The 25309-nt window shown below is 41.2% G+C and overlaps 1 protein-coding gene and 1 pseudogene across 8 annotated transcripts in view; both read right to left on the bottom strand.

Moving 5' to 3' along the window:
* Positions 1-25309, bottom strand: part of NCOA6 (nuclear receptor coactivator 6) — a 109731-nt gene that overhangs the window by 15065 nt on the left and 69357 nt on the right. For 6 of the 8 annotated variants that reach the window (XM_075563737.1, XM_075563739.1, XM_075563741.1 and 3 more), the window contains 6 exons: positions 21653-22769; positions 18609-18730; positions 12252-15248; positions 9399-9467; positions 5531-5567; positions 1065-1210 (listed from right to left, as the gene is read on the bottom strand). In XM_075563737.1, the coding sequence (XP_075419852.1) occupies positions 1065-1210; positions 5531-5567; positions 9399-9467; positions 12252-15248; positions 18609-18730; positions 21653-22769 (4488 nt within the window). The remainder of the gene's footprint in view (positions 1-1064; positions 1211-5530; positions 5568-9398; positions 9468-12251; positions 15249-18608; positions 18731-21652; positions 22770-25309) is intronic. The other 2 variants (XM_075563742.1, XM_075563745.1) reach the window with 2 other exon arrangements.
* LOC142423494 (U2 spliceosomal RNA) lies at positions 1813-1993 on the bottom strand (annotated as a pseudogene).

Below are 25309 nucleotides of genomic sequence, written 5' to 3'. Positions count from 1 at the left end.
CCATCTACACATTGCAGGTTCACAAGTTTTCCTTCAGTTCTGTTACCACATTTCTCATAGAGTCTGTCTTATAAAATTATTTGCTCAAATATGGTGAAAATATACAATCCTGATGCAGACCTTTCCAGATTTTAAACCAGGCAGTATCCCCTAGCTCTGTTGAACGACTGCCTCTTGGTCTACTGTAATAGGCTCCACATATGCACAATTAAGTGTTTTGGATTTTTGTTATCCATCATTTATTATGATCCACAAAGTTGAAAGCTTTTGCATAGGCAATAAGAAATGGGTAGACAACTAAAGAAGTAGATGGGGAACCAAGATGATTTCTAGGTCACAGAGACAAAGGAAAGATCAGTTGAAAAAGGAGGTAGTAGTCAAGAGAAGACTGGTAGTGTAAGGTTCTTGAGAACGTCAGAGGAGATGGGATCAGAGGCACAAGTGGAAGAAGACTTGAGGAGGAATACGTATTCTATTAATACCAGGAGCAGAGGAGGCTACTGAAAGGTTGGCAGTTCAAAGCCACCCAGAGGCACGTTGGTAGACAGGGATGGTAATCTGCTCCCCAAAAGTCATAGGAAACCAGATACAGCCTTTCTATTCTGCACACACAGGGCGGCCATGAGTCAGAATTGATTTGATGGCTACTACCCCCAACAGTGGGAAGATGAGGCAGTTCTATCTTCTCTATGAAGAGGTAAGGATTTTGCTGAGAGGGAGAGGACAAAGTGGGGGTTGATAGTTTAAAAGCAGAGTGACAGATTTGATCACAGAAACACAAGAAAATGGCTGGGCCATGCTGAGGAACTAAGTGAATTAGGTCGTCATGAATTTAAACTGGACTCATTCTGCACTTTTATGTGTTCTTTTCCAACTGCTTGCTGCTCTACACACACAGAAGACACAGTGAGATGAAGTAACAAAGGATGCCCTAGACAGACAAATAATAGAAGTCACAGTAACTTGGTAAGTTTAAGGAAGAGAAGCAAAGATGCTGCTAAGATGAGGACCCCACTCCTTTGCATCACTTCAAACAGCACCCTCACCCCTGGCCCACTGCTAACCTTTAGTAGAGCTGGAGGCGGAAGCAGGCCGAGAGGATCGTTTGCGGTGTCCGTTTTCTACACTTTCAGAAGCCACAGTGGACTCTTCAGTTCGTGAGTTTCTTCGGCTTGGGGTTTTGGACTTTTCAGCTATCTCTTTGGGCTCACTGATGACAAAAAGAAGCACAAGTTTCCAAGGAGGCGACTCAGATAACACAGAAAAGGAGCTCTTCAGACAGCGTCTCACTCATAAAGTAGGAGACCATACATGGAAAGAGAATATCCCCAACGCCCCCACCTGACCCTCAGATCATTCTGAGGAGAAAATTCTCAATTCCACCCTGGGACAATGAGTACAATTACTTTTTAGAACACTGAGAACTTTAAAGTGTGTTTAACCTGTTATATTAATAAAAATACTAAAGCGTGATGCTGTTGAAATGGTTGGAAAACTGGCAAAAGGCATAAAAACTTGGAATAAAAAATCCCTCACTCTCTCACTCATTATCTCAAGCTAATAAATATGCCCCTATACAAAATGAAAAGATTGAGAACTTTGTAATTTTTTACAAGCTTTTATTTTGTCTTAATAAAATTAAAAATGTAAGCCGATGGGAGAGCACAAGACAAGTTGACAGCTTATGCACAACCAACGTACACACTAAGAACCTAGTCATTCTTAAGTTAAAGCCATCAAAAAACTGTCAAGAGTGCTTGCCAGTGAGGAACAGTGAAACAATTTTCTTTAAACCATTGTTTTTGCTCCCAAAGGGAGTGCACCATTCCTGGAAGTACTGTAATACCAGGTCAATATGTGGAGTGAACAGAGCAAGATCCTATTCCATCTCCTAATTCCAAAAATTCATTTAATATATTGTCCTTGGATATAGGCTGTATCAGATATTAAACTGATAAACAGATATGAGAACTTTGTAATTTTACAAAAAGATTCGTGAAAAGAATATTTAATACCAGTTGTTTAAAATTGCTACTATAAAATAGGATCTAAAAAGAATATATCTAAAACTTCGGAAATCACTAACATATACTCTTATGCACCATCGCATTATCTGACACCTTGCATTTACAACAGTCAAAATCTATTATCTGACTATTTTTGCATGAATGACATACACCTGGCAGTAATAGATGATACAGTGCTAGATGAGAATAATGCTGCTGCGAGGGTCAAGGCTATTTGTCAATGTGAGTAGGCCAGGGTTCTCAGTGGTTTGGCACTTACGATATAGTCATCTTCCACTTTCACCTAAGGCTAATTTTCACAGAATGATTTAATACTTGGAACTTAACCATGTTAAGCAGTGGGAAGCAAGTATATTGGCACTTACTCTGCATCTTGTACACCAGGTGATGGCACATTGTGGGAGACTATACATGGGAATAGATTTTCAATACACTCCTAGGCAATCCCGTTTTTACTGGAGCCCTGGTGGTGGTGTGGTTATGTGTTGGGCTGTTAACCGCAAGGTCATCAGTTTGAAACCACCAGCTACTTCTTAGGACAAAGATGAGGCTTTCTACTTCCATAGATTGTCTCGGAAACCCATAAGGGGAATCCTACCCGGTCCTATAGGTCGCCACGAGTGGGGAACTGACTCCCATGGCAGTGAATGGTTTTTGTTTTGCTTGGCCCTCCCGATTTTAGTATGTAAAGATTTAAAATGGTTTATATTCCATGTTATTAACCCTTAGTTATGAATGAGGGCATAGAAACATTTTCATACAATGCTAATGGAACATAAATAGTGTAATCTAGAGGTCCTCAACTGGGACCACAGTTATGTCCCCTTGGGGCATTTAGCAATGTTTGAAGACACTTTGTTACCCGATTAGGGATGGAGGGAGGTGCTACTGGCATCCAGTAGGAATGCCACCAAATATCCTAATGCATAAGCCCTTACAACAAGGGATTTTCTGGCCATAAATGAGAATAATGCTGAGACTGAGAAATTCTGGTATAAACCCTCTGACTCAAAAATTTTAAGGTGCTTAAGGAAACACTTTTACAGAGCACTAATTACAAGAATAGGAAAGCATTTTATTTATACTCGTGAAAACAGAACACCTAAATGCCTAATGATAATGGATTAACTAAATCGTGGCACTCCATATGCGGTCAGGAAAAATCACGTAATAAAACTGCTCATGATACATTATTAAATGGAAAAAGAATTTGGAAATGGCATAAACAGTATAATCCTATTTTCACAATAATGTCATAATATACCAAGTGTATATATAACCATATATGAACATATAGGGTGTGACATATGTAAGAGGGAGCTTCAATAATGAGGTACCTTCCTAAAGGTCACAGACACAAAATCTATCTTTCTTCCATGGACTTTTTGAAGACCCCTTGAATATAAACGTGATAGGAGAGGGCTAGAAGATGGACTCAAGTACATACAGTACACACTGGTTCAGCATAAGACTATGGTAAACTGTTAACTTCGTTTCCTCTTTGTGCTTCTGTGAATTTCAAGGTTTCTTTGATAAATTTCTTACAACTTTCATGATCAAAAAAACCCTTGGGGGGGAAATAAAACTGACTAAATTTGTTTGCAAGGACCCAAAATAATAGGAAGAGTAAAATTTGCCCGAAGAGTTGCTTCTTCTTCTTAGTCTTTCATGACCTCACTCCCCAACTAGAGTTCTTTTTTTAAAAAAAAAAAATCAAATCCATTATTTGAATAAGCAATTTGATTGATTCTACCATCAGATGGTAGAATCCCTCTACCATTCATGTTTGTGTGTGTTTGAAATGGATTTGTCACTAAAGACACCAAATCAATTTCAGATGTATTTATTTACGTATTTACTTATTAGTAGTTAGTTACTTAGATCGATATGAGAAATCTGGAGGGATCCACCATTCATTCTTACGGAAGGCCCCTTCCATTATGCCTGGAAACTTGGCCCCTCTGTTCACTACCCTAGCTGTAAGGATAACAGCTGACTCACACATACGTGTAAGAGGCTGGAGCGAGGATGGAATTACAAGTCAAGGAGGTTTACTCCTCTTCTTAGATGTGTTGAGGATATCTTTCTGGCTGGGAGCCCAGAAAATTGTAAAAGTCTCTTAAGAAGGAAGATGCCTCTTTCTCCTAACAAAATAATCACCTTCTGGTATATGGCCAATGTGTAGGCAGCTCTGGGAACAAATACACAAACGGGATTTCTGGTCCAGTTAGCTGCTTTCTTTAGCCACATAGTTGGCATATGCTTGAGAAATGCAAATGAATTCAAGTATTAGTACTCTACAAACCAAACCGAACAGGTACAGTGGTGTAGAAAGAGCAATCAGTTTGGAGTCAGAATAAGAAGGGGTCAAGTCTTGCCATGTATTAATTGGCCAAGATATTTAACTCTCACTAAAGCTTCAGCCTCTTGACCTACAAATCCCCATCTTCTCTGCTATAATACAGAGGTTCCAAGGGAGGGCTCTGGAGTCAGAAGCCTGTGCCTAAATTCCATCTTGAGCATTTACTAAACCTTAGACTCCTCACTTGTAACAGAGAATTTAATTTCCTTATAGACTGTGTAAACACTAAAAAAAATAATATACCAGGGAACTCAAAGCTCACTGGGTGGCACAGAATAACCCTCCAATAAAGGTTGGCAGTTATTACTACCTCACAGAGTTGATTAAACAAACAAGCAAAAATGATTGTGAAGGTTGTTGAAACTAAGCTGACATTGTAGTTCCTGTTGCCACTGAGTCGATTCCAACTCACGGTGATTCCATACGTAGAGTAGAACTGGTCCTTAGTTTGCACGGCCTTTTGAAAGCAGATAGCCAGGCCTGTGTTGCCAGACACCTCTGGGTGTGTTTGAATCACTGCTTCAGTGAGTAGTAAGCACTACACCATTTGTACTACCCAGGAACTCCTAAGCTGATGTACAACTATGAAATTTTTTTCAAATGTTACCTCGTGCATTTCTACATTAAAAAAAGGAATGACTTTTGGAAAATGATGCTACTCTTCTCCATGGATTTCATTTTGTTAGGGTATGTGGGGCCATACAGAGGAACAGAAGAACATGGGTTTGGGGTGAGACCTTGCCTGGCTTTCTCTTTCACCTGGGCTCATGTGTAAAATGGGAGTGAAACAGCTACACTTTAGAAGGTAGTTACAAGGACTGTTACTAATGACATTGATAATAAGTCCATTTACTAAGTACTTACTATTTACTCACTATGGTGAGGTCGAACATGTTATCTCACTCAGTTTTCCAACAACTAGGAAAGGTAGAAATCTATCCACCAGGTTTTAGTAAAGAGAAGTCTTACCTCCAGAGGGTTAGGACTCATGATAGCTCCCTAGTTTAGCAGGAAAAACAGACTAGTGAAAGAGTGAAGGAAAAGGACAAAGTGAGGAGAGGTTTAAAGGCTCAGAAAGCTGATACCCGTCAAAGAGGCTTATATTGTATTCATGCTGAGTATGCAGGAACGATCATCTTACCTTTGCCCAGAGACTATGGGAGCATTTGCCTCAAGTTCTGTAAAAAATACAAAGGGCAAAAATGAGACATGGCAGCTGCTGGTGTACATGTCCACAGAGAAAGCTAGGTGTCTACGAGAATTCTGAATGCCCTTCTTGGTCTTCAGTGTCTCAGTACACGTCAGGGCTCTCGTTCTACACTGAGAGACCTCATTGGCAGAGAGTCCTTGGTTTGTCTGGGGCACACGACACTTGGTCTATTTTTATTTCTAAGCCATGTTGTGAAATAATCTTATCTGGATCAATAAAGCTAACGTCTCTCTGAGTGGATCATATTTTACCAGCGACAACTAAGTTAGTAAAATAAACCTCTTCCTTTCAAGTAGAAAGTCTGTATTCATTCTTAAAACATGTCCTCCCTATGATTTTTTTCCCCTAAAGACAGCAATCTTCAAGTATGTCCTGAATTTATATTAAGGATGCATTCTACTCCAACCTCTCTTGAGGTTGAAAGGGGAAAAGCTTAGCTTTGAGGTAGTCTTTCTAGATTCTACCATGTGCTTATCTCCCTCAGCTTCCTAATGCTTTTCCTAACAAAGAAAAGACTCAAGGATTTGTTAAGAAGGGTTTTGCACAAATGAGCACTCTGGATTTACTAAGCATTCCCAGCACCAGCACAAAAGCATCTTCTCCATTCTCTGCTTTAGGCAGGTCCATCTTTTACAACGTAATGACATGTGGACAGCACCAGGTGGCAGTGCTCTCTCTTGCCTCTGATTTCCAATGGTTAGAGCCTTGCCCCACTTCCAGGCACACAGCACCTCACACAATGTTAAGACGGTGTACATGGCTAAACCACCCTACTAATTACATGGTAACCTTCTATGTAGGGGGCAGTGAAAGCAGAGTGACTGGGCCCTAATGTTGACCCTACTGCTTATCATTAGTATCATTATTGCCTGGGCAAATGACCTGACCTCTGTACTTAATGCCTTATCTAAAAAATGGAAATTATCTCTTTATTCACTTCAAAATTAAGATTTAATAAAATAATGCACATCAAATTTTAGTACAGTACCTGGCATTTGATAATCAGCCATTTGAAGCAGGTCCCACCCCATTTATTTATTTATATTAAAAGATCATTTTATTGGGGGCTCTTACAACTCTTATAACAATCCATACATCAATTGTATGAAGCACATTTGTACATATGTTGCCATCATTCTTTTCTAAACAGTTACTTTCTATTGAGCCCTTGGTATAAGCTCCCCCCATTGTGACTCCTTGATAAATGATAAATTATTATTTTCATATCTACACCGACTGCTGTCTCCCTTCCCCCCTGCTTTCTGTTGCTTGTCCCCTTAGAGGGGGGTGTGTGTGATTATGTGCCGATCATTGAAATCGGTTCTCCCTTCCTCCCCTTCTCTACCTACCTTCCATCTACCCTTCTGGTTGAAGCAGCTTTTTATAGGAGGAGGTTGGACACTCTGACTTCAGTGCAAGATTTTGGCAAAAGGGAATCCTTATCCCCCCAAAGAAGGGTTGAAAGGAAGGGATGATTCAACCAAGGTGTAGTATAGCACTGACAAATCACACATCATTCCTCCAGTTCTTGAATGTTTCCTCTCCCCCACTACTATGACCCAGTTCTACCTTACAAATCTGGCTAGCCTGGAGAACACACAATGGTACAGACAAGAGTTCTGGACACATGGAATTCAGGAGAAATAAAACCCTCAGGGGGTGAAGGGAGATGTCAGACAGTGTAAGATATGACAAAATAATAATTTATAAATTATCAAGGATTCATGAGGGAGAGGGGAATGGGGAGCAAGGGGGAAAAATGAGGAGCTGATACCAAAGGCTCAAGTAGAAAGCCAATGTTTTGAGAACAATGATGGCAACAAATGTACTTGACACAATGGATGGATGGATGGATTGTGATAAGAGTTGTACGAGCCCCAAATAAAATTATTAAATTAAAAAACAACAACTCAGGAACAGTAGTGGGAGTAGGGCAGGGGGAAGGGGGAGAGAGGGGAAACCCATCACAAGGTTGGATATAGAGCTCCCTGCCCTCTGAAGGGGCTGAAGAACAAAAATGTGGGTGAAGGGAGACAATGGACAGTGTAAGATACTAAATAATAACAATATATAATTGATCAAGGATTTACAGCGGTGGGGGGTTGGGAGGGGAAAAAAGAGGAGCTTATACCAAGGGCTCAAGTAGAAAATGTTTTGGCAACGAAGATGACAACATATGTACAAATATACTTGACACAATTCATGTATGGAATGTTCTAAGAGCTGAAAGAGGCCCCAATAAAACAATTTTTAAAAAAGGGAATCCTGGCTAATTTGCTGTTTAGCATCCTGTATCTAACCCAGATAGTCGGGGAACTGCTCCATAAGAAAGAGAGCCAACACTGAGCCTCCATTAGCTTGCTGGCTAGGCTGGACCATATACACTTGGGGAATGTGTGTGCAACACCTATCTGGCTCAAGTCAGAAGAGGAGAATCACCTTGCTTTGTTTGCTTCTGGGAAACAAGACAAAATTCTACGATTTTAAGAATGTTAACACCATCACTGCTAGCTCAGTTAAGTGAGAATCAGGGGTTGGTAAAGGTCAGTAGTGGCTTTGTGTATATTTCAAGGGCATTTATTTAAACCAAGCATTTAAAAGGAACAAAATGATTCTTTGGTCAATTACTCTGAAAGGAAGATTCATAACAAGGTAAAGCTCATTTTCTGGAGTAAAAAGTTGGTGCAGAAACGGGAATTTCCGCCCTCCTTTTTGGAGCTCCTTTTCTCACCAAAAATGACTTTTACTAGCCCTCCTCAGAACCTACTTGAGCCTACTCCTTCCAAATGTCTAGCATCACGTGAGCAACTAGTAAGCAAAGAAGTAACTATGTGGTGGAAGTATTTTTTTCCTTGGACATCATTTTTCATAGCTTGGATTTACCCAGAGGGCATAGTATAAAGCATTCTCTATCACATAGGACAAAGCATCCTGAAGTACGCTGTAAAATAATCACAAGTCACACCTTACTTTTACTCGTTTGGATTCACAAAATTAAACATGGTGTACTGTTGGCTTTCCTACAGATTTTGTTACACGTGTGAATTGAGGGTTACACGTTTCCAATGAGGGTCTAACCTACTTGTGGGAAGCACTCATACCCTCAGTGACCTCTAACAACAAAAAAGCAAGGCAAGAACAAATTGAATCTTAATCTCAGATACTGGTCTGTAGCAGCTGGCTGGTCTAAGAAGGCAGGAACAGTGCTCTTACTGTCATCAAGATCTTCATGCTTTCACAGCCGACCTGGCATCCCATAGCAGTATTTGTCAGAGTACCACAGCTCCTTCCAGAAACACCATCCCTAGAGTTATTTACAATCCAAGATGACTGAAATGACTTGACTCCCAGGAGAAACGGATATCTCACTGTGGGAGAGTCTGAACAAACTTCCACTCCTGTCATGAAAATGCAATTACTACCTCACTGCGTTAATGCCTGCCACTCCAGTGAGTTACCATATGCCAGCCAGTTAGCTGCCAGCCTTGGCTTCCAGGGCCATGGCATGGGGAAACTGCCATGGAAACTTCCCATGGATGGGTGGCAAACTGACAATGGGCAATTAGATACCCTTCTTGAGTTCCCTGACACCAGGGAGTGCCTAAGAGAGTAACCTGGTCAAGGTAAACAACCTCAGATAGTATTGCACAAGCCCTGCCACACAACTAAAGGCTGCTCGGAAGCAAACAGATGAGCATTCCAGTCACTGCTCAACATGAGAACATGTGACAGGAAGACAGCAGCAGTTCATTCACATGCAACTTATTCTGCTTCCAGAAGTCTTTCCAAAATGTCTTACCTGATCTAGCAACTGACCCCTGCAGTGCTGTGGTTGGAGTTTCCTTTGGGATTAAACTCTGTGAAGAAGCTAAAGAAAAACAACAACAAAAACAAAACAAAACAAAAACCAGGCCTTTTACTTTCCTTTCTAAACAAAACAGAAAATGCTAATTAAATCAAAAGCTAAGTAACTGGGGAAACATTCTATCTCTTACATAAAGGGTAATACTTGAGGTTGGATTTGAAATTATATTTCAAAACCTACTTTAAAAAATTAATGTATGCAACATTCAATAACAAAAACTAGCAGGGGTATTTGTTTTCCTTAATCATGTACAAATGTCAGGGAATGAGGTGGCCAGGAGGATATCACACATATTCTTTTGTTTCAGTGTCAAGTTCTACCCAATACTCTAAAGAACACACAACACACCTTAGCAGACACACCCAAACCACATTCAGAGGGATCACTATACCATTTACTTAAGCATCTAATTTTTATTTACACCTGATTGCTATTTACTTATCTAACAAATAGTTACTAAGAACGTACAAGGGGCAAAGCACTGTGCCAAGCACTCCTTCCCTCTTTGCCCATCAGGAGCTCCATCTAGTACTAAAGATAAGAGAGTACGTATGGCACACTGGCATGCACTGTGCTATCAAATGGTCATATGAAGGGGACACAAGGTATAGAATTCTACTAGAGTCCAAATGAAGGGAGATCAATTCTAGACTGAGAAATGTGAAGGCACTTTAATGGAAGAAACATCAGAATTGGGCTTTGAAGGACATAGAGAACTTAGGTCCTTGAAGAGGAACGTTGTTGAATACACAACTCAACCTCCCTGGATTATGCGGGAGATTTAAAAAATGGCAGATATACCACAGTCAGTCAAGAGCATATCCTCCCATCTGGACACTTCAGCCTAGATAAATCTTCACCTTGAATAAACTCTCCAACGATATACTTTATCCTCTTGTAAAAACAGAATTTTATAAATGTCTTTCCTGACCCAGTAAAGCAGCCAATGAGGCATTCGTGCAGAGAACTGATTTGGGGAGCTTCAAATTGTACTGTGGTTTAAAATACGTTTAAAGTTACCCTGCGACTTCTTTTACATTCAGTTGTGGTTCCTCACATTTTTCACGGTAAAAGTATAGAAGCCTCATGAGAAAGCATAGAAGACACGATAAGCAAAACTGGCTTTACTAAAATTGAGAAATTTGTAACACCTGGTTTCACCTCAAGACTCACATCTTTCTCTAGTATTCTGTTTGATCCAGATTATAGTATTTTCTAATCACTTTATCATTAATCTGTTACTTGAGGGAAAAGTTCCCTGAAGAGAAGTAGAAATGGAAACATTCAATATTGGAGAATATATTTAAGTTACACTAGGTTTCTTTTTCATTCTTAGGGCTCACTGGTATCAATAAAACTAGAATCAGAAACACACTGCTGTAACTGCCTATATCAAGTCTTTCCCTCCTGCCAGGGCATGAACTTGAGGTGAGGTGACACAGTGGAGAAGAGGACTTTACCTTTCCAGAGCTGTGTGCTGCCTCTGTGCGCTCTCAGTTTAATCCTTGTATACATTCTAGGAGGTAGGAACTACAATCTCCATTTTACAGATGAAGTATATAGTGAAAGAGAGGTTAAGGAACTCCTGCAACTGGTAACCAATGCAGCTAGAATTTGAAGTCTGACCTTGTGTCAAAAGACTCTGAGACTTGTGTACTCAGTGCCGGACACTTGTCGTACTTCGGCTGCACATACAAGCCGGGCACCACTGGCTAGCTGGCTCAGTATAGTGATGGTCCTTCTCAGGTCTGCAGAGTGGGACTGAGTTAACTCTGGGAACAGTCTCTGCACCACTGAGACCCCACAGAAGAAATGTGTAAGGGAGGGAAGGATGGACTGTGGTTGTAAGGGCACTCTGTGCTTCCATCATCAACCCACTGTAACTGCACACAAGAAATAACTTCAACTTCACATACACGAACAGGAAGGATCAATTTACAAAGACTGCATCAAACGTAACTCACAATTCTTAAAAAAATTATTTATTGAACATTACTATGTTCTAGGTCCTATGCTAAACATGTTACATGTACCACTTTATTATATTCTTACAACTACTATTGTCCTCTTAGCACAAAGGAGAAACTGAAGTTTGGAGTGGTCAAGTAACCTAAGCCCCTGTAACTGGTAAACGTGATAAATGTTGGTGCTGTACTATCCACCCAAACCTACATGACGCTTCACCACTCCACTCCTGTCTGTATCTAAGAAGCCTGGCCTTCTGGGATTGCTCTCTGCTTGGGTAACCCAGAGAGACAGAGCATTGTCTCTGCGATGGCAGATGATGGGGATGCATCTATAAGCCTGCTTTGAGACAGATGAGTAAACAGTCTTCATGATGGTCAGGATAACCTGCAGAAGTGCTCACTCATCTTTAAGAGAGACTGTCATCCTGGAGGTTCACAGTATACACTTTGAAATAAGTTAAACTTCTCTAAACTTCCATTTTCTCATCGATAGCAAGGAGTTAAGACTGCCTGACATAGCTGGTAAGAAGATGTTGAGGCAATGTAAGTAAAAATGCTTTCTTGTAAAGAAAGTCTTTTATTATACAAATGAAAGATGTACTGTCATCTCGGGTGCTGATAGAGAACCATGTTGAAGAATGTGAATTTTACATGAGATTTGAAAGTGTATTTTCCGACTCATTATCAATAAACAAAAATACCACCACTATCACTTCGCTCATTCTTCTTTTCTCAAAGTAGAAAAGGAGTCAGGCTTTCTTTTGTATAGGTCAACAAACTCTGACACGAGGAGAACATACGCCAGGTCCCGAGTACATACCTATGCTGGTTAGAAGCTCTGGATGGGATCCCACCTTCTCCTCCACTAGGCCACCCGAAAGTGGCTCAGATGCTAGGCCACCATGATTGTTTTTTGTGGTCGGCGCCGTGGAGATGAGCTCAGAAGGTACCAGAGTGGTAACTGTTGAACGTACATTGGTGGGGAGAGCACCACTCGGTAAGCTGGGTCCTGCTGAGGCTGAGCCCGTGCCTACTGGGCTAGAAGTCATTTTCAGTAGAGTGGGTGCTGGGGGCGTTGGGGTTTTACTCTCCAGCTCTGTGGGTAACTGCTCTGTCCCTATGAGCCCTGGGGCGGTAGGCTCTAGCCCTTGGCCTTCAGTCTCTCCATCTGTACCATATTGCTCGTCCCCTTTCTCAAGAGAGCCTGTGACTTTCTTACATGCCTTTGTCAGTAAAATCTGGCCAATTTTGTCCACCTTTCCTTTGCCCTTACTAGATGAGACTGGGCTTCGCCGGTTGCCAGAGGAACCTGGACTATTGGTCAAAAGGGGAGAAACCATTGTGGTTGATTGTGAAGCGGGCAGAGTGTTCTGATCTGTTGAAGTCATCTGAGGACTAGCCTCATCTGGATTCAATTCTTTCACTTGCTGGACAGGGAGATGAGGAGGGGCAACTGGGGAAGTTGTACAGGGAGGAGAAGGAAGCTGAACAGGGGTGGCTCGTGAGTTAAGAACCAAGGGCCGACCTGTCTGTATGTTAGGAGCAGGGCTACTGGAGGGAACACTAGGTGGGACAGGAGCCGAAGAAAACTTAATGTTCTGAGGTATGTGTAAAGGGCCAACGACTGCAACAGAGGGTGGCATCAAACCAGAGTTGGGTGTCAGTGGAGCTGCAGGAATTGTGCTTGGCTGTGATCCTTTCATAACCTGAATTATTGAGGATGAATTGATAAAGACAGGTGTAATGAACTGAGGCCGGGCATTAGACTGAGCAGCTGACTGTCCCTCAGATACCATAACTTTGCTACCCACATTGGGCATCGTGACAACTGTTGACATTATTGCAGACTGCAGGTGAGTTGGCAGAGCTGCTGATGTGTTAGCTGAAGTTGTGATGGGATTGGAAGTTACAAAAACAGTTATCTGGTTTGGGGGCAAGGGAGTGGAGATGGAGGAAGAGCTGACAGGCCTTGACATTACTGGAGGGATGCTTGGTGCAACATTAGAACTGATTTCACTCAATTCTGGATGCACCTGGGTTGAACACGGCTCATTACTATGAGGTAAATTTAGGGAATTAGAGGGTTCTTTAGAAGATGGATCCTGCAGTGTGGGAATAGCAGGTACTTTTTTGAGGTCTTCCCCAGAAACTCCTGGATGTGTTACTTCCAGATCTGCAAGCCCGGGAGGCTTAATGGTCACATTAGGAGCTCCAGAGTTGTCAAGAAGTTGACTTAATGATGTTGGTGCTTCCCTCATAGCAGGAGACACCAAATTTTTGTTCTCTTCGACACTGGGAAGCTTGTTAGGATCCGAAAGTTGCCCATCCTTTTTAGATTGATCTTCAGGGACAACCATTTTCACTTCTTGGGCAGGGACTGCTTTTAGCTCAGTATGTGCTTGTTCCTTCCTTCCCTGGGAATTCTGGCAGTCACTGTCTTGAGCCATAGTCAAGCTCTCCTTCTTATCCTCAAGGACACCCCCAACTGCAGTCACAGGCATGATGGCGTTCTGAGGAGTCAGCCCGCTGTTGTTAGGAAAGCTCCCAGGTGCAGGGGGATTGACCAAAGGAGGGGGACTGACCAGCACATTCCTTGACAACTCCACATTCTGCAACAGGGCTGCATTTGTTTGAGATTGCAGAGTCAGTTTTGGGGCTTTTGAATTTTGCCTGCCAGGACTTGGGGTGGTTTTCCTACTGGACCCAGGACTAGACCTACGACTGTTGCTCGGACTTGCCCGTTTTGTTCCTCCAGAGTTAGACTGCTTTCCAGGATTCATCACCACAGAATCTAACTTGTGAGTTTGCGGGGCAGCAAAATTGGAAGGATTATTCATGGTAAGATTTGAAGGTGCCTGCCCAATGGCCTTCAAAGTTGTTGGGTTTAGGCCCTGTTGATCAAAACCCCTGTTTAAATTTGGCCTAGGGGGTAAAGGAATATTAATTTGTGGGGGGAAGAGTCCTGCTATGGAGGCATTGAGTCTTTCTGGTGACAGACTGATTTCAGAAGGCTCTGTGCTGGGAGGGCGGTTGTTGGGAGTCTGAGGGTAATAGGGTCTGGGGCTGGCTCTGTTTGGTGTTTTAGGTCTAGATGTCTGTGTTGGAGCAGCAACATTTGGAAAGTGGTGGCCATGGGAGCTTGGCAGGGAATTTACAGGAGGTTGCTGGGGAGTTGCACCTTGTGTTGCTGAAAGAGGTGGTGGTCCAGGTTTTGGCCCTGCCATCATTAATTGATTCTGGGAAACTACTAAATGTGAAGGCATGTTATTTGGGCCTCCCGAGACAGATGGTACTTCATTGCTACTTGCTTCAGATAGCGAGGGCACCTCTCCAAGTGGTGAGCTGGAAGGATTCTGGGGGGTCTCCTGGTATACCATTTTCCTCGAATTGCTTCCCAAAGGAGTATTCACAGGCATTGGCATTCTTTGTTTATCAGGTGATGGTGGCACAGAGGCAGGACCTTGCAAGCTGACCATGACAGGTACGCTTCCACTCTGTTGCATGGGCATCCTCTGGGAGTCTGGGTTCAGAGGGCCTCGTGGTGGGTGGACATTTTGGGAGACTGGAAGTCTAACTGCTTTGGGATCCTGCTGCATCATTAGCATCATCATCATTTGTTGCTGCTGCTGCTGCTGCTGCTGCTGCTGCTGCTGAGACTGCGGCTGGCTGGGAGGAGGTGGTGGCTGCTGTTGTTGCTGCTGAGGCAGTTGTGGCTGTGGCTGCTGCTGTGGTGGCTGTGGTGGGGGTGCCACATGCTGCATGAGCTGAGGAGGCATCTGCTGAAGTGGCCTCTGTTCAGCTGGTTGAGAAGGATAACCTAAAACAAGTCCCCAAAATCAGGGAAGTTAGATTTTCAGCATGAAAAGCTTTGCAACCTTTCGAGTACAGCCAAGCAACACTCGTCTAGGCTGCACAGCCGTGCACAAACAGCTCAGGCACGCCTTTCCAGGGGCAGGGGAGGCAGCCTCTTTATTCTACATAAGCAAAGGGACATGCAGCTCAAGGCAGCAAAAAGCAAAGCATCATACACCTGGAGCTCCTCAGTCTTCAGGGCCTATGAATGAAGCTTACTGTATGTACTAAGACCGGTACTCTGTGCTATGTGTTGAAAGTGGCCAAGTCTACACCAGCCCAAACTCCATCAACAGCAAGTAGCTGACCACCCAGCATTGGGTCTCCTGTAGACGTAATATTTCAATGGATTGGTTAATGAAGTGAAACACTCAAGATTCTATTTTTTTTTGTTAGCAAAGGGCTGCCTTTTTTTTTTTTAAGGTTTTTTTGTTGACTACACCAGTACTTTAGGTAGCCTGTTTTATTTGTTCAACTGAAGTAAAATATAAAACTCTGTGATTCACTTCCCAAAGAAAGAGATTTAAAATTACTTCAATCCACTGGATCCGCACCATATGCTGCATCCTTTCTTGGCTTAATCCTTTGAGGAAACCCAAGTGAAGTAAACTACCCATCTGACATAAATTAGTTTAATGAATAATAAGTACAACGAGAAGCTGATATACAAATTGGAAGGAAAAATGTGAGCCCTGTCATATTGTGAGTATCTACAATATCACTTATATATAAAAAAACTTATTTCCATTTACTTTTAACATGTAATATTCTGTTTAGAGAAATATTTTCTATGAAATCACAACTATAGATTACAGAAGCCAGAGCATAGCCTCCAGGAACTGAAAACAATTTCTGGGAAAAGAACTCTGAAGGACAATGCTTTTCAGATTTGTAGAAGAACGCCAATGAATCTCTAATGTGAGGGTTTTAATTGGAATTTCACAACCAAACCTTATACAATCAGCAGAAAGGATAGAAAGATCATCAAATTAAACCATGACTAAAGGTGGACAAGTGGGGAAAAGTGCGCATATGGCTGAGAGACAATCTCATAAAGTAGATTTATTCCACTGCTGCATGAAAAATACACTGGGATGGTTTTAAGGAGGCACAGGAATAAGAACAGTTGATTCTGATAGTCTAAAGAAACACTGGTTCAAGATTTCCACAGTGCAGCTACCAATTGCTACTGTGGCCCTCAGAATTATTAACTTACTAACTAATTAATATTTTTTTGGTCAAAGATTTCCATGGCACCAGAGAGTAAAATGTCAGAATCCAGTTTTGAAAGTTTAAAACAACTTTGAAAAAAATCCTTTTTGTTTTGTTTTAGGCCCAAGTAACATCTTTATGCTTAATTGTCCTTTTAGCTACAAAACCACAGTGGGTTTTTATTTTCCATCTTTAGTCTGGCGTTCCCAACTTAAGAAAATTGTGATTTCTGCTAAAGCCCCTTAATTCAGGACTATGTTACAGATAATTTTGTCTTTGAAACCCGTCCACTAAACAGCCCAGTAAACACCAAAAAGGATAGCAGAGACCATAGCAACCTCTTGAACAGAACGGTTAAGGACATGGCTGCTACAAAAGGTTCGGAAGCTGGAGGCAGCAGCCCAAAGGGTGTTAATGATCAGAAGACAGGTGGAGGCTCACATGACAAAGTGGCGGGGAAGGAAAGTCAGGACACACAGAATGCCCATTAAGTCAATTAAAGCCATACTCATTAATTGTGGGAAGTAAATCCGTAAGCCTTCACGGACCAGGGAGGTAGTACAGAAATGAGTGGGCTGTAAAAGACAGTTGGAATCCTGTTGATAGTGCCATCTAAAGGCATTTAAATCCAGATTTTTATTTAAGAAAGCATGGCAAGTGAATCATATTACAGGATGAATTCAGCCTGTTGGCCCCCAGTTTGATCTGCAGAAAGGAGGTATAAATAATTGTCTTTCAATGTTTAAGAACCCTTGAAATTTATACAAGAGTTCAGCTGTATCTGAGGGAAGGCTCTACCTTCCTGCTCATAATACCTTTTGGACATACAGGCCAAAGACTGGCGACTTCCCAGTGTCAATTGTGCTGCTGGAACTCACTGATGGCAAGTATGGTTGAGCTGCAGCAATTTGTAAGAAATAACACAAAGTATTGACACCATGATTCGTGATTCACCTTTAAAATACAGAAACTAAAGTTTGGTCTTACAGTGGTGTCACTCTTGTATGCCACAAAGGAAGAATAGTGAGGAAGAAGTGAAACATAATCCCTTTGTATTAGGAGACTGGCCTTAGGATGAAGGACTTATGTGTCTTTCATTGTATTTTAAGAGAATAAGGTTACAAATCATTGCTCGGGCCAAGAATAACCAAGAATATAGAGATATTGTAGCAGCTGGTCTTGGTTCTATAATAGTCTACTTAGACATGTATTTTCAGTGCCTATTTTTATTTTAAAGCATTTAGAAGACAATATTGTTTTGTAATCAGACAGGATACAGCAGAGGAGACTTCAGCAACACAAACCCCATAGTTGTTGAGTTGGTTTCTACTGATTGCCACCCTATAGGCAGAAATGAGCCACTCCATAGGGTTGCCAAGGCCGTCATCTTTACAGAGACAGACAGCCCCTTCTTTCTCCTGTGGAGTGGCTGGTGGGTTCAAACCAGAGATTTAGTTTGGCAGTTATACCACCAGGGTAGGGTGCCTTTCAACAATATTGGTACTATTTATTTATTCTTAAGCTGGGTGGTAGGAACATAGATGTCTATTGTATTATTTTTATATATTTTATATTAAGTATACTTTATATATGTATAAAAGTAAATTTTATATACTTTTTGTGCTTTAAAGGATCATAGCAAAATTTCACTGACTGATCATCTTGTTGTCAGCGTGGATAGTTCTGCACTCTGTGAAAGCCCCTGTAAGGGAGGCTGCAGGAAAGGCAGGCAAGCAGGAGTAAAGGGACAAACATCTCTCCATTTAATCTTATTCCATTTTGTTGCCAACTAGAACCTTGACATTGACAAGAATAAAGAGGTAATTCATATTTCAGTTTGAATGTATTGACTTAAAATAACCAAGGATAATTTGAGCAACACCACACACACACACACACACACACACACACACACACACACACACACACACACACTCAAGTTCCATTTGAAAATTTTATGTAATAGCAAACCAAAGCTTCTAAAAACAACTGATATACTGGTAGCCTAGTTAGCAAACAAAATAAAATATGACTGTTTCTTTGAAGAGAAGGAAACTTTGTAATGCACTATCAATTATGATAAGCATATCAACTTTAGCCAAGATTTTATCACCTGGTGGCCGGTTTGAAAATTCTGGCAGTTTAGGGCCTGAGTTGTCCAAGTTAATTCCTTGTTCTCCAGGCAGTGATGGTTGATCGGCCTCTTCCAGACCAGCTGGGCGAGTATCTGCAGGGCTAAAAAGACAGTAACACATTTGAGAGTAAGTTGTATAGTATACACATGAAACTGGTTTAATTCCTCCCTCATTTCAGAAGAACTAGAACGTAAAGTCTATTTTAATTATCATCATTCCCATTATTCACATATCTCTGGTGTGAGTAAAATATTTAACGTTTAGCAGGAAAAGAAACAATTTTATTGATGTAATGATTTTCCCATAATCATCAACCCCGTGGATATATGAAGACCTGATAATAATCTAGGGCTCTCAATATAATAAAGTATTGTTCCCATAAAAATCACACTATTTGTATGTGGAGTTATGAAATCCAACTAAGGAGTTCATATGATTTCTTGCTTGTGGGTATTATGATGGTGGCTTCAGTAAATTTGTAACACCTTGCAAGTGATTGTGTAGGCTGCTTGATGGAAACATTATGGAGAGTGAGAAAAAGCTAGAAAACGCTAAGACAAAGATAATTAACTTAGCTGTGCAATGAATACTTGCACATATCCCCGTCAGCTCCGGAACACCTTCCTTTTGGCCTGTGTGTGGTTCAGTCTTTAGGGTACAGTGGCTGTATGAGGGCGAGGCTTGTAGGAAGGAACTTATGCTCAAGGAAGAAAGCTTGCCCGCCTTTCTCTACATTTCCAAGAATTAGAGTTCTCATATCCCTTATTTTGAATATAATCTCATTTCTAACTATGTATTTCTGTTCTACACCTTTAGTTTTCCTTTGCTCTGCTTCAGATAATCTACTTTTAGATACCACTTTTCCATTTGTTCTATGTAGTTTTACAACCATCTGAAATGCCATTTGCAAAGCCCCCAAGCACATGAAAAAGTTTAGAATCTGAAGCAGATTCTTAGCATTTAGATTCCTACACAAATTTGCTCTTTATATGAGTTCTCTGTCACCTCAAGTCAGGCAAGTACTCTAGGACATTCTTTAAACAACCAGAACAGCTAGGAAATTTCAGTGAAATGGCCTAGGCGCCTTATGTTACGGTGAGGAAACAAAGGCCCAGAGAGCTAGCGGTAAGAAATGAGCCCAAAGTTCCCTTAGTGGTAGAGTTGGGAACAGGCATACTTCCTTTCTAAGAAGCCCTGAAGCTATAGTATAGAACCTTTTCCCCAATTTATAGACCCAACAAGTAAGCAATCTCCCCCAGGGCTAGTGAAGACAGCACAAATGCGTACTAGTGAAAACTAGCTTTGCAATTTTACTCTGGGACTACAGGGATGAACCAGTTATTCCCACAAAACTGTTATTCCCCTATGGCTAGCAGTGAAAGATTTAACTGAGAGTTATCATAAAATCAGATAATTAATGGGCTTATTTAGTTGGAATTCAAGAAAATGTAAGTTGTTAATATACAACTTTTAACTTTTAGTGAATGATTCAAACAATGGCAAGTAAGGACATTCGAGCAGTCAAAGAAAACATGGGAAGGCTCGGAGAAAAGTACACTTACTCCTCACTATCAACATGGTAAGGTGCCAAAGACCAGGTGGTTATGCAAAATTGGTGCTAAGGGAAAATGGAGGAGGAGCACATCTGATCATAAAATGGAGGGTGACTATATCCTTACATATTTGCCAAATTATATCATGATATAACTGCCAAATCACTGAGAATCATGGCCTAGCTAACCTTAACCCAGCTGACATAAAACCTTAAACCATCCCAGGTCGGTGTTACTCTTGTCTCTCATGTAAACATTTGTTACTGCCATGCATTTGTTGGTGTCTGTCATTAATGCACAAAACAGGAGGATAGTCTTTTATTCTTATCATTAGGTATAGTTGTTTTTATTTTGGCCATTTAAGGTAGTTTAAATAAAACTCCCCTTTTCTATAGCTGCAATTTATTTTAACTCGTGTTTTATGTCATTAGTTTCTAATCCCTGTTAATGTCTGAATTTCAGTTTTAGGATTAAAGACAGAAAATTCAGCTCAATCAATATTCCAACTGGAAGCATTTTCTCAAAGCCAAAAAAGCATGACTTAAGTTAATACTCAGCTTCAGGAAATAAAATAGAAATTAATTTGTTAATTGCCTTTCCTGCTGTGATCTTGCAAAAGAACTCACCTAGAGAACTTTTACTCAAAGAGCATAAAAGGTCTAATCATTTTAGCATGGGGTTTTAAGCTTCTAGGGATGTTAAAGAGTCTTCAAAGGAAAAATGCCCATAGGGGTGCGGGGGAACACTTTTATTTGAGAGAGAGCAGAGAATCACCTTAACCAATTTTCATTTCCAAAACAATTAGCCTCTCTGGTTCTCCAAAAGCCATTACTTTTAAGTCTAATGCTGAATGTCTGGTGGAGCTGCATGTAGTGCATTAACACTGGCTATCTTCATGCTCTGAATGCCATAGTCCTTTTGAAACTGGGAGACATACTAGTCAACTGCAATGTATGAACCTTGCTTGAGTCCTTACTTGAGCAAACTATGAAACAAGAATTATTTAAGACAACCAAGGGAATTTGAAAACAGTTGGGATATTTGAGAATAGTAAGAAAGTACAGTAAAATCTGTAAATGCTGGAACCTGGTAAGGTAGAAAACTGTTAGAGGAAAACTCACTTATTTTCTACGAATAGAAAGAGACAAATGATAAGATTACGCTCGGTCAGAGGCCCAAACTTGCAAGGCTCAGAACAAGGCAGTCTTGTCCAGTTTCAGCGCTCACGTGTGCTAACAACACACCTATTTACAACGTAAATGTCCTTAAAATAATTCATAGGACAGTGGGGATGGTGTGGGCGGGTGAGAGTGTAGATGAGGGCAAGATAGGCTATAAATTGATCACTGTTGAAACAGATGGATTTCATTATATTACTCTAATTTTAGGCATGTTCAAATTAACCAACAAAAAAGTTGATCACACAGAAACAGATGAGTAAGATTCGAGGCAAAACTATCAAAACCTACTTTAGATCTTGCTGACTATTTTTCTTCTTCCGAGGGGGTTTCTTCTTCTTCGGTTTATTTACGTTGGCATTATTCTGCTTGTTATTTACCCCAAAATGTCCTGCAGAGATGTCACTTTGCAATAAGTTGACCAACAATGGGCTTGTGAGCGTGACATCCTTATTAACCGGGAAGCCTGGATTCTGACCACAGGGCATCTGATTTCCATTGGGTGCTCCACTGAAAGGTGCATTGAAAGGCATTCCATGGCCCGAGAAATGGTTTCCCGAGGCACTGTTTCCCTGCATGGCCTGTACATGGGGGGGAACCATGTTGCTTTGTTGCATGCTAACGTCAGGCATCATCTGAGACAAGCTGACGTCATTAGTTGCTGTGGTTGCTGGATCACCATGCGGCTGGGCCATGTGTGGGCTGGGCCCCGGTGTCCGTAGGACCTGTCCCTGAATCCCCATAACCTGAGATGGGCTACTGTTCACAGGCCCTTGCTGGGGCAGCATTTGTCCTGACATCTGTCCCGTAAACTGCACCATGTTTCCTTGCATGTTTGGAGTTGGTCCCCTCATTATCTGTGCTGGTCCCGGCATGACATTAGATTGGTTCTGAGTGTTAAACTGCTGCTTATTCCCCTGCATCTGATTGGTCATGATCTGCTCTATCATCGGGTTCTGTTGTAGCAAAACCTGCCCCTGCGGCCCCATGATCTGGTTATGTGGCGCCATCATTTGTGGGCTCTGCTGGGGAAGCATCTGCTTAGGTGGGGTCATCCTTTGTGGCGAGGGCCCAAGATTTTGGCTCTGAGGGTTCACCATCATCTGTCCCTGTGGCATAAGCTGGGCCCTTGAGATGATCATAGGATTTTGAGGGTTCAAAGTTCCTTGTGGCTGGACCATCTGGCCCTGGGAGGGCACAATCTGCGGGTGCATGCCCATCAGCTGAGATGGTGGGCCCTGTTGGGGCTGGCCTTGCATGCTGCCCAGGTTCACCTGAGGAACCCCAGAACTACCAGCCTGCTGGTTGTTCATGTTGCCATGAATTCCCATGAGGCTGGGTTGAATCATATTTGGTGGCCCGTGGGACACCTGCATCTGGTTTTGAGGAGGACCGGATCCTTGACCACCTTAAAACAAACAAACAACAAACAGTTTCAGAAAGAAATACTATTTTCTTATTTGGTGTGTTATTAAGATACTCAAATGACCTTGATTAGAAAGATAGCCACCACCTGAATAAAGCTGCAGTGTTTAACATTCTTTCTATGGATTTCTTAATTGGCTTTGTGACTGTTATCTAATTGTTCACGTTCTCAAGGACCATGCAATAAGAATGGGAAACAGTTTCTTTATTCCTATTTGATAAGTTAAAGGTATTTCCACAGCAATAAAGTGCACTGTCTTTTAGATTTACAAAAGGGAAACATTACATCTTGTTTTAAAATGACTTCTGACTATCTCACAATAACAAAAATTAATTAAAAATACTATAGGTGAGTGGTTCATAGCAACCTGACAGGACATAGTATAATTGCTTCCTAGGGTTTCCAGTCTTTGCTTGGGGGGCACTGTCTCAACTTACTCCTGAGGAGGTGCTGGTGGATGCAAACTTGTCCTTGTAGTTATGGATTAAGTACTGAACTAAGGTTTGCTTAGTTGAGCCAAGGAAACAAAAAAATGTGGTATTCCTTCTTAAAAAATCCATGACAATGAAGAGAACCCATTTAAACTCTTCTTTGGAAAACTAATAACTCTCAAAGGCTATGTGTAAGATAGCTGGATGATGCACTTTAAGGAAAGGAATAGCTAATGGTTCCCAAGGATAGATCTCTGCCACGGATGTAGTGAAAATTATTCAATCTTGATCAGGAAGCTGAGCTTTTGGTAGGAGTCAACTGAGACAACTCATCCGGAAGTTTACAAACAGAGGATTACCACCAAGAAATGCTAAACTTCAGTCGCCCTCTCTTGTGGCAGTGTCTGGTGAGTGTCAGGGACATGCTTATTCTTCTGTTACTTCTAAGTTAAACAAAGGACACTGCCTGCTACCTAGCTGTGGTGTTTACTTATTGTTCTATAGCTACGTGCCTTCTCTCTCCCTTTTACTGGCTAACCTCTAGTTTATCTTTTTCACTTACAAATGAGGACTAGAGAATGGCAGTTACAATGACGTTATGAGGTCATCTAGGTAAGCAAGGGATAAATGGCTCCTGGTACACACTGTACAAACTCTCCTATAGCCCAAGAGATGTTTTAAAAACAAATCTTATAAATTATTAAACTTTAACTTTATGACAACTATTTAAAAGTACTTATCTCAGTGTATATTCATTCAATTCATTTATGCATTTATTGGATAACCAGTATACTCAAGACATTTTTGGTGCTGAATTAATAGCAATAAACATAGACCAAATCTCTTGCTCTCTTGAAGGTTACAGCCTATTTAGCAAGAGCTACAATAAACATAACACTTTTTCAGCAAGCAGTAAAAGCTAAGAGAAATAAAATAGGGCAAGAGTACAGAAACTGACAAAGATCAAAGCTACTTTTGATAGGATAAGCAAGGGAAATCAAAACATGTGCATATGAAATGTACTGTGTAAAATACAAATTAGCTGTGCTAAGATGGAGAAATGATGAATGATTCTATCACGGTTCTGAAATAGCCAACAAAAACAAAACAAAACAAAAAACATGGATTCATATAACACAGGAAGTTAGTGTTTGCAATTATAGATAGGGGATGGTATGTACCCTACTCTTCTTTAATCTATGTCCTTCAAGAAGTAGTTTGATTTAAAAAAATTCTAAGTCAAGGTTTTTCTTAATTCTTAGTCATAAACAAAGTGTGAACCACATAAGTACATTAGCTTCAAGTAGAATTTGGGAGTTCAAAAATTACTTGAGCAAATTCAATCCAAATTGAGAGGAGAAAGGGCACAAGGCACCTAAGCAACCAGAAACAAAGCTTGGGCTTATTAAAGGTTATACTCACTCAAAAAAACTCACTGCAATGGAGTCAAGGCTGACTCATAGTGACCTTCTGTGGGTTTCCAAGATTCTAACTACTTACAGGAGTAGAAAACCTAGTCTTTCAACTGAGGAGCTGCTGGTAAGCATGAGTTGCCGACCATGCAGACTGCAGCCCAATGCATAACCACTATACCACCAGGCTCCACTACTATAGGTTAATGCTTTACATATAGCTTTTAGCTATTCTGTTCCATCCTATCCCCACTCCAACATTTCTTCTATGTAATTCACTGCTGGCATAAGGTTCAATATGAATAAGGCTATCAAGTACTATATGTTTTTAAAGTTGTATCTGTATGAAAATGCCCTGTGCCTCCATGCTTTCCTGTTCTAGAAGTGTTTTTCCTACTGCCTGAGGAAGTTCTAACTCAAGGGTTAGCAAACAATGGCCTGTGGGTCAAATTAAGCCCAGTGCCTTTTTATTTAAAAAGTGTTTGGAACCCTGCATGCTCATTTGTTTAAGAATGTTCCATTGCTGCTTTTGCACTAAAACAGCAGAGGGTTTAGGAGTTGCAAGAGTCTGTGTACCCAGTGAACCCTAAAATATTTACTAACCGGTCCTTTACAAAGCAAGCGACCATAGCGGACTGGTTAAAGCGCTTGGCTGTTAACCAAAGGCAAGCAGTCAGTG

The sequence above is a fragment of the Tenrec ecaudatus genome, chromosome 12 (assembly GCF_050624435.1).
Source record: "Tenrec ecaudatus isolate mTenEca1 chromosome 12, mTenEca1.hap1, whole genome shotgun sequence".
Taxonomy (NCBI): domain Eukaryota; kingdom Metazoa; phylum Chordata; class Mammalia; order Afrosoricida; family Tenrecidae; genus Tenrec; species Tenrec ecaudatus.
Note: the sequence above shows the minus strand (reverse complement) of the source record. Positions and strands in the feature narration are given on the sequence as shown.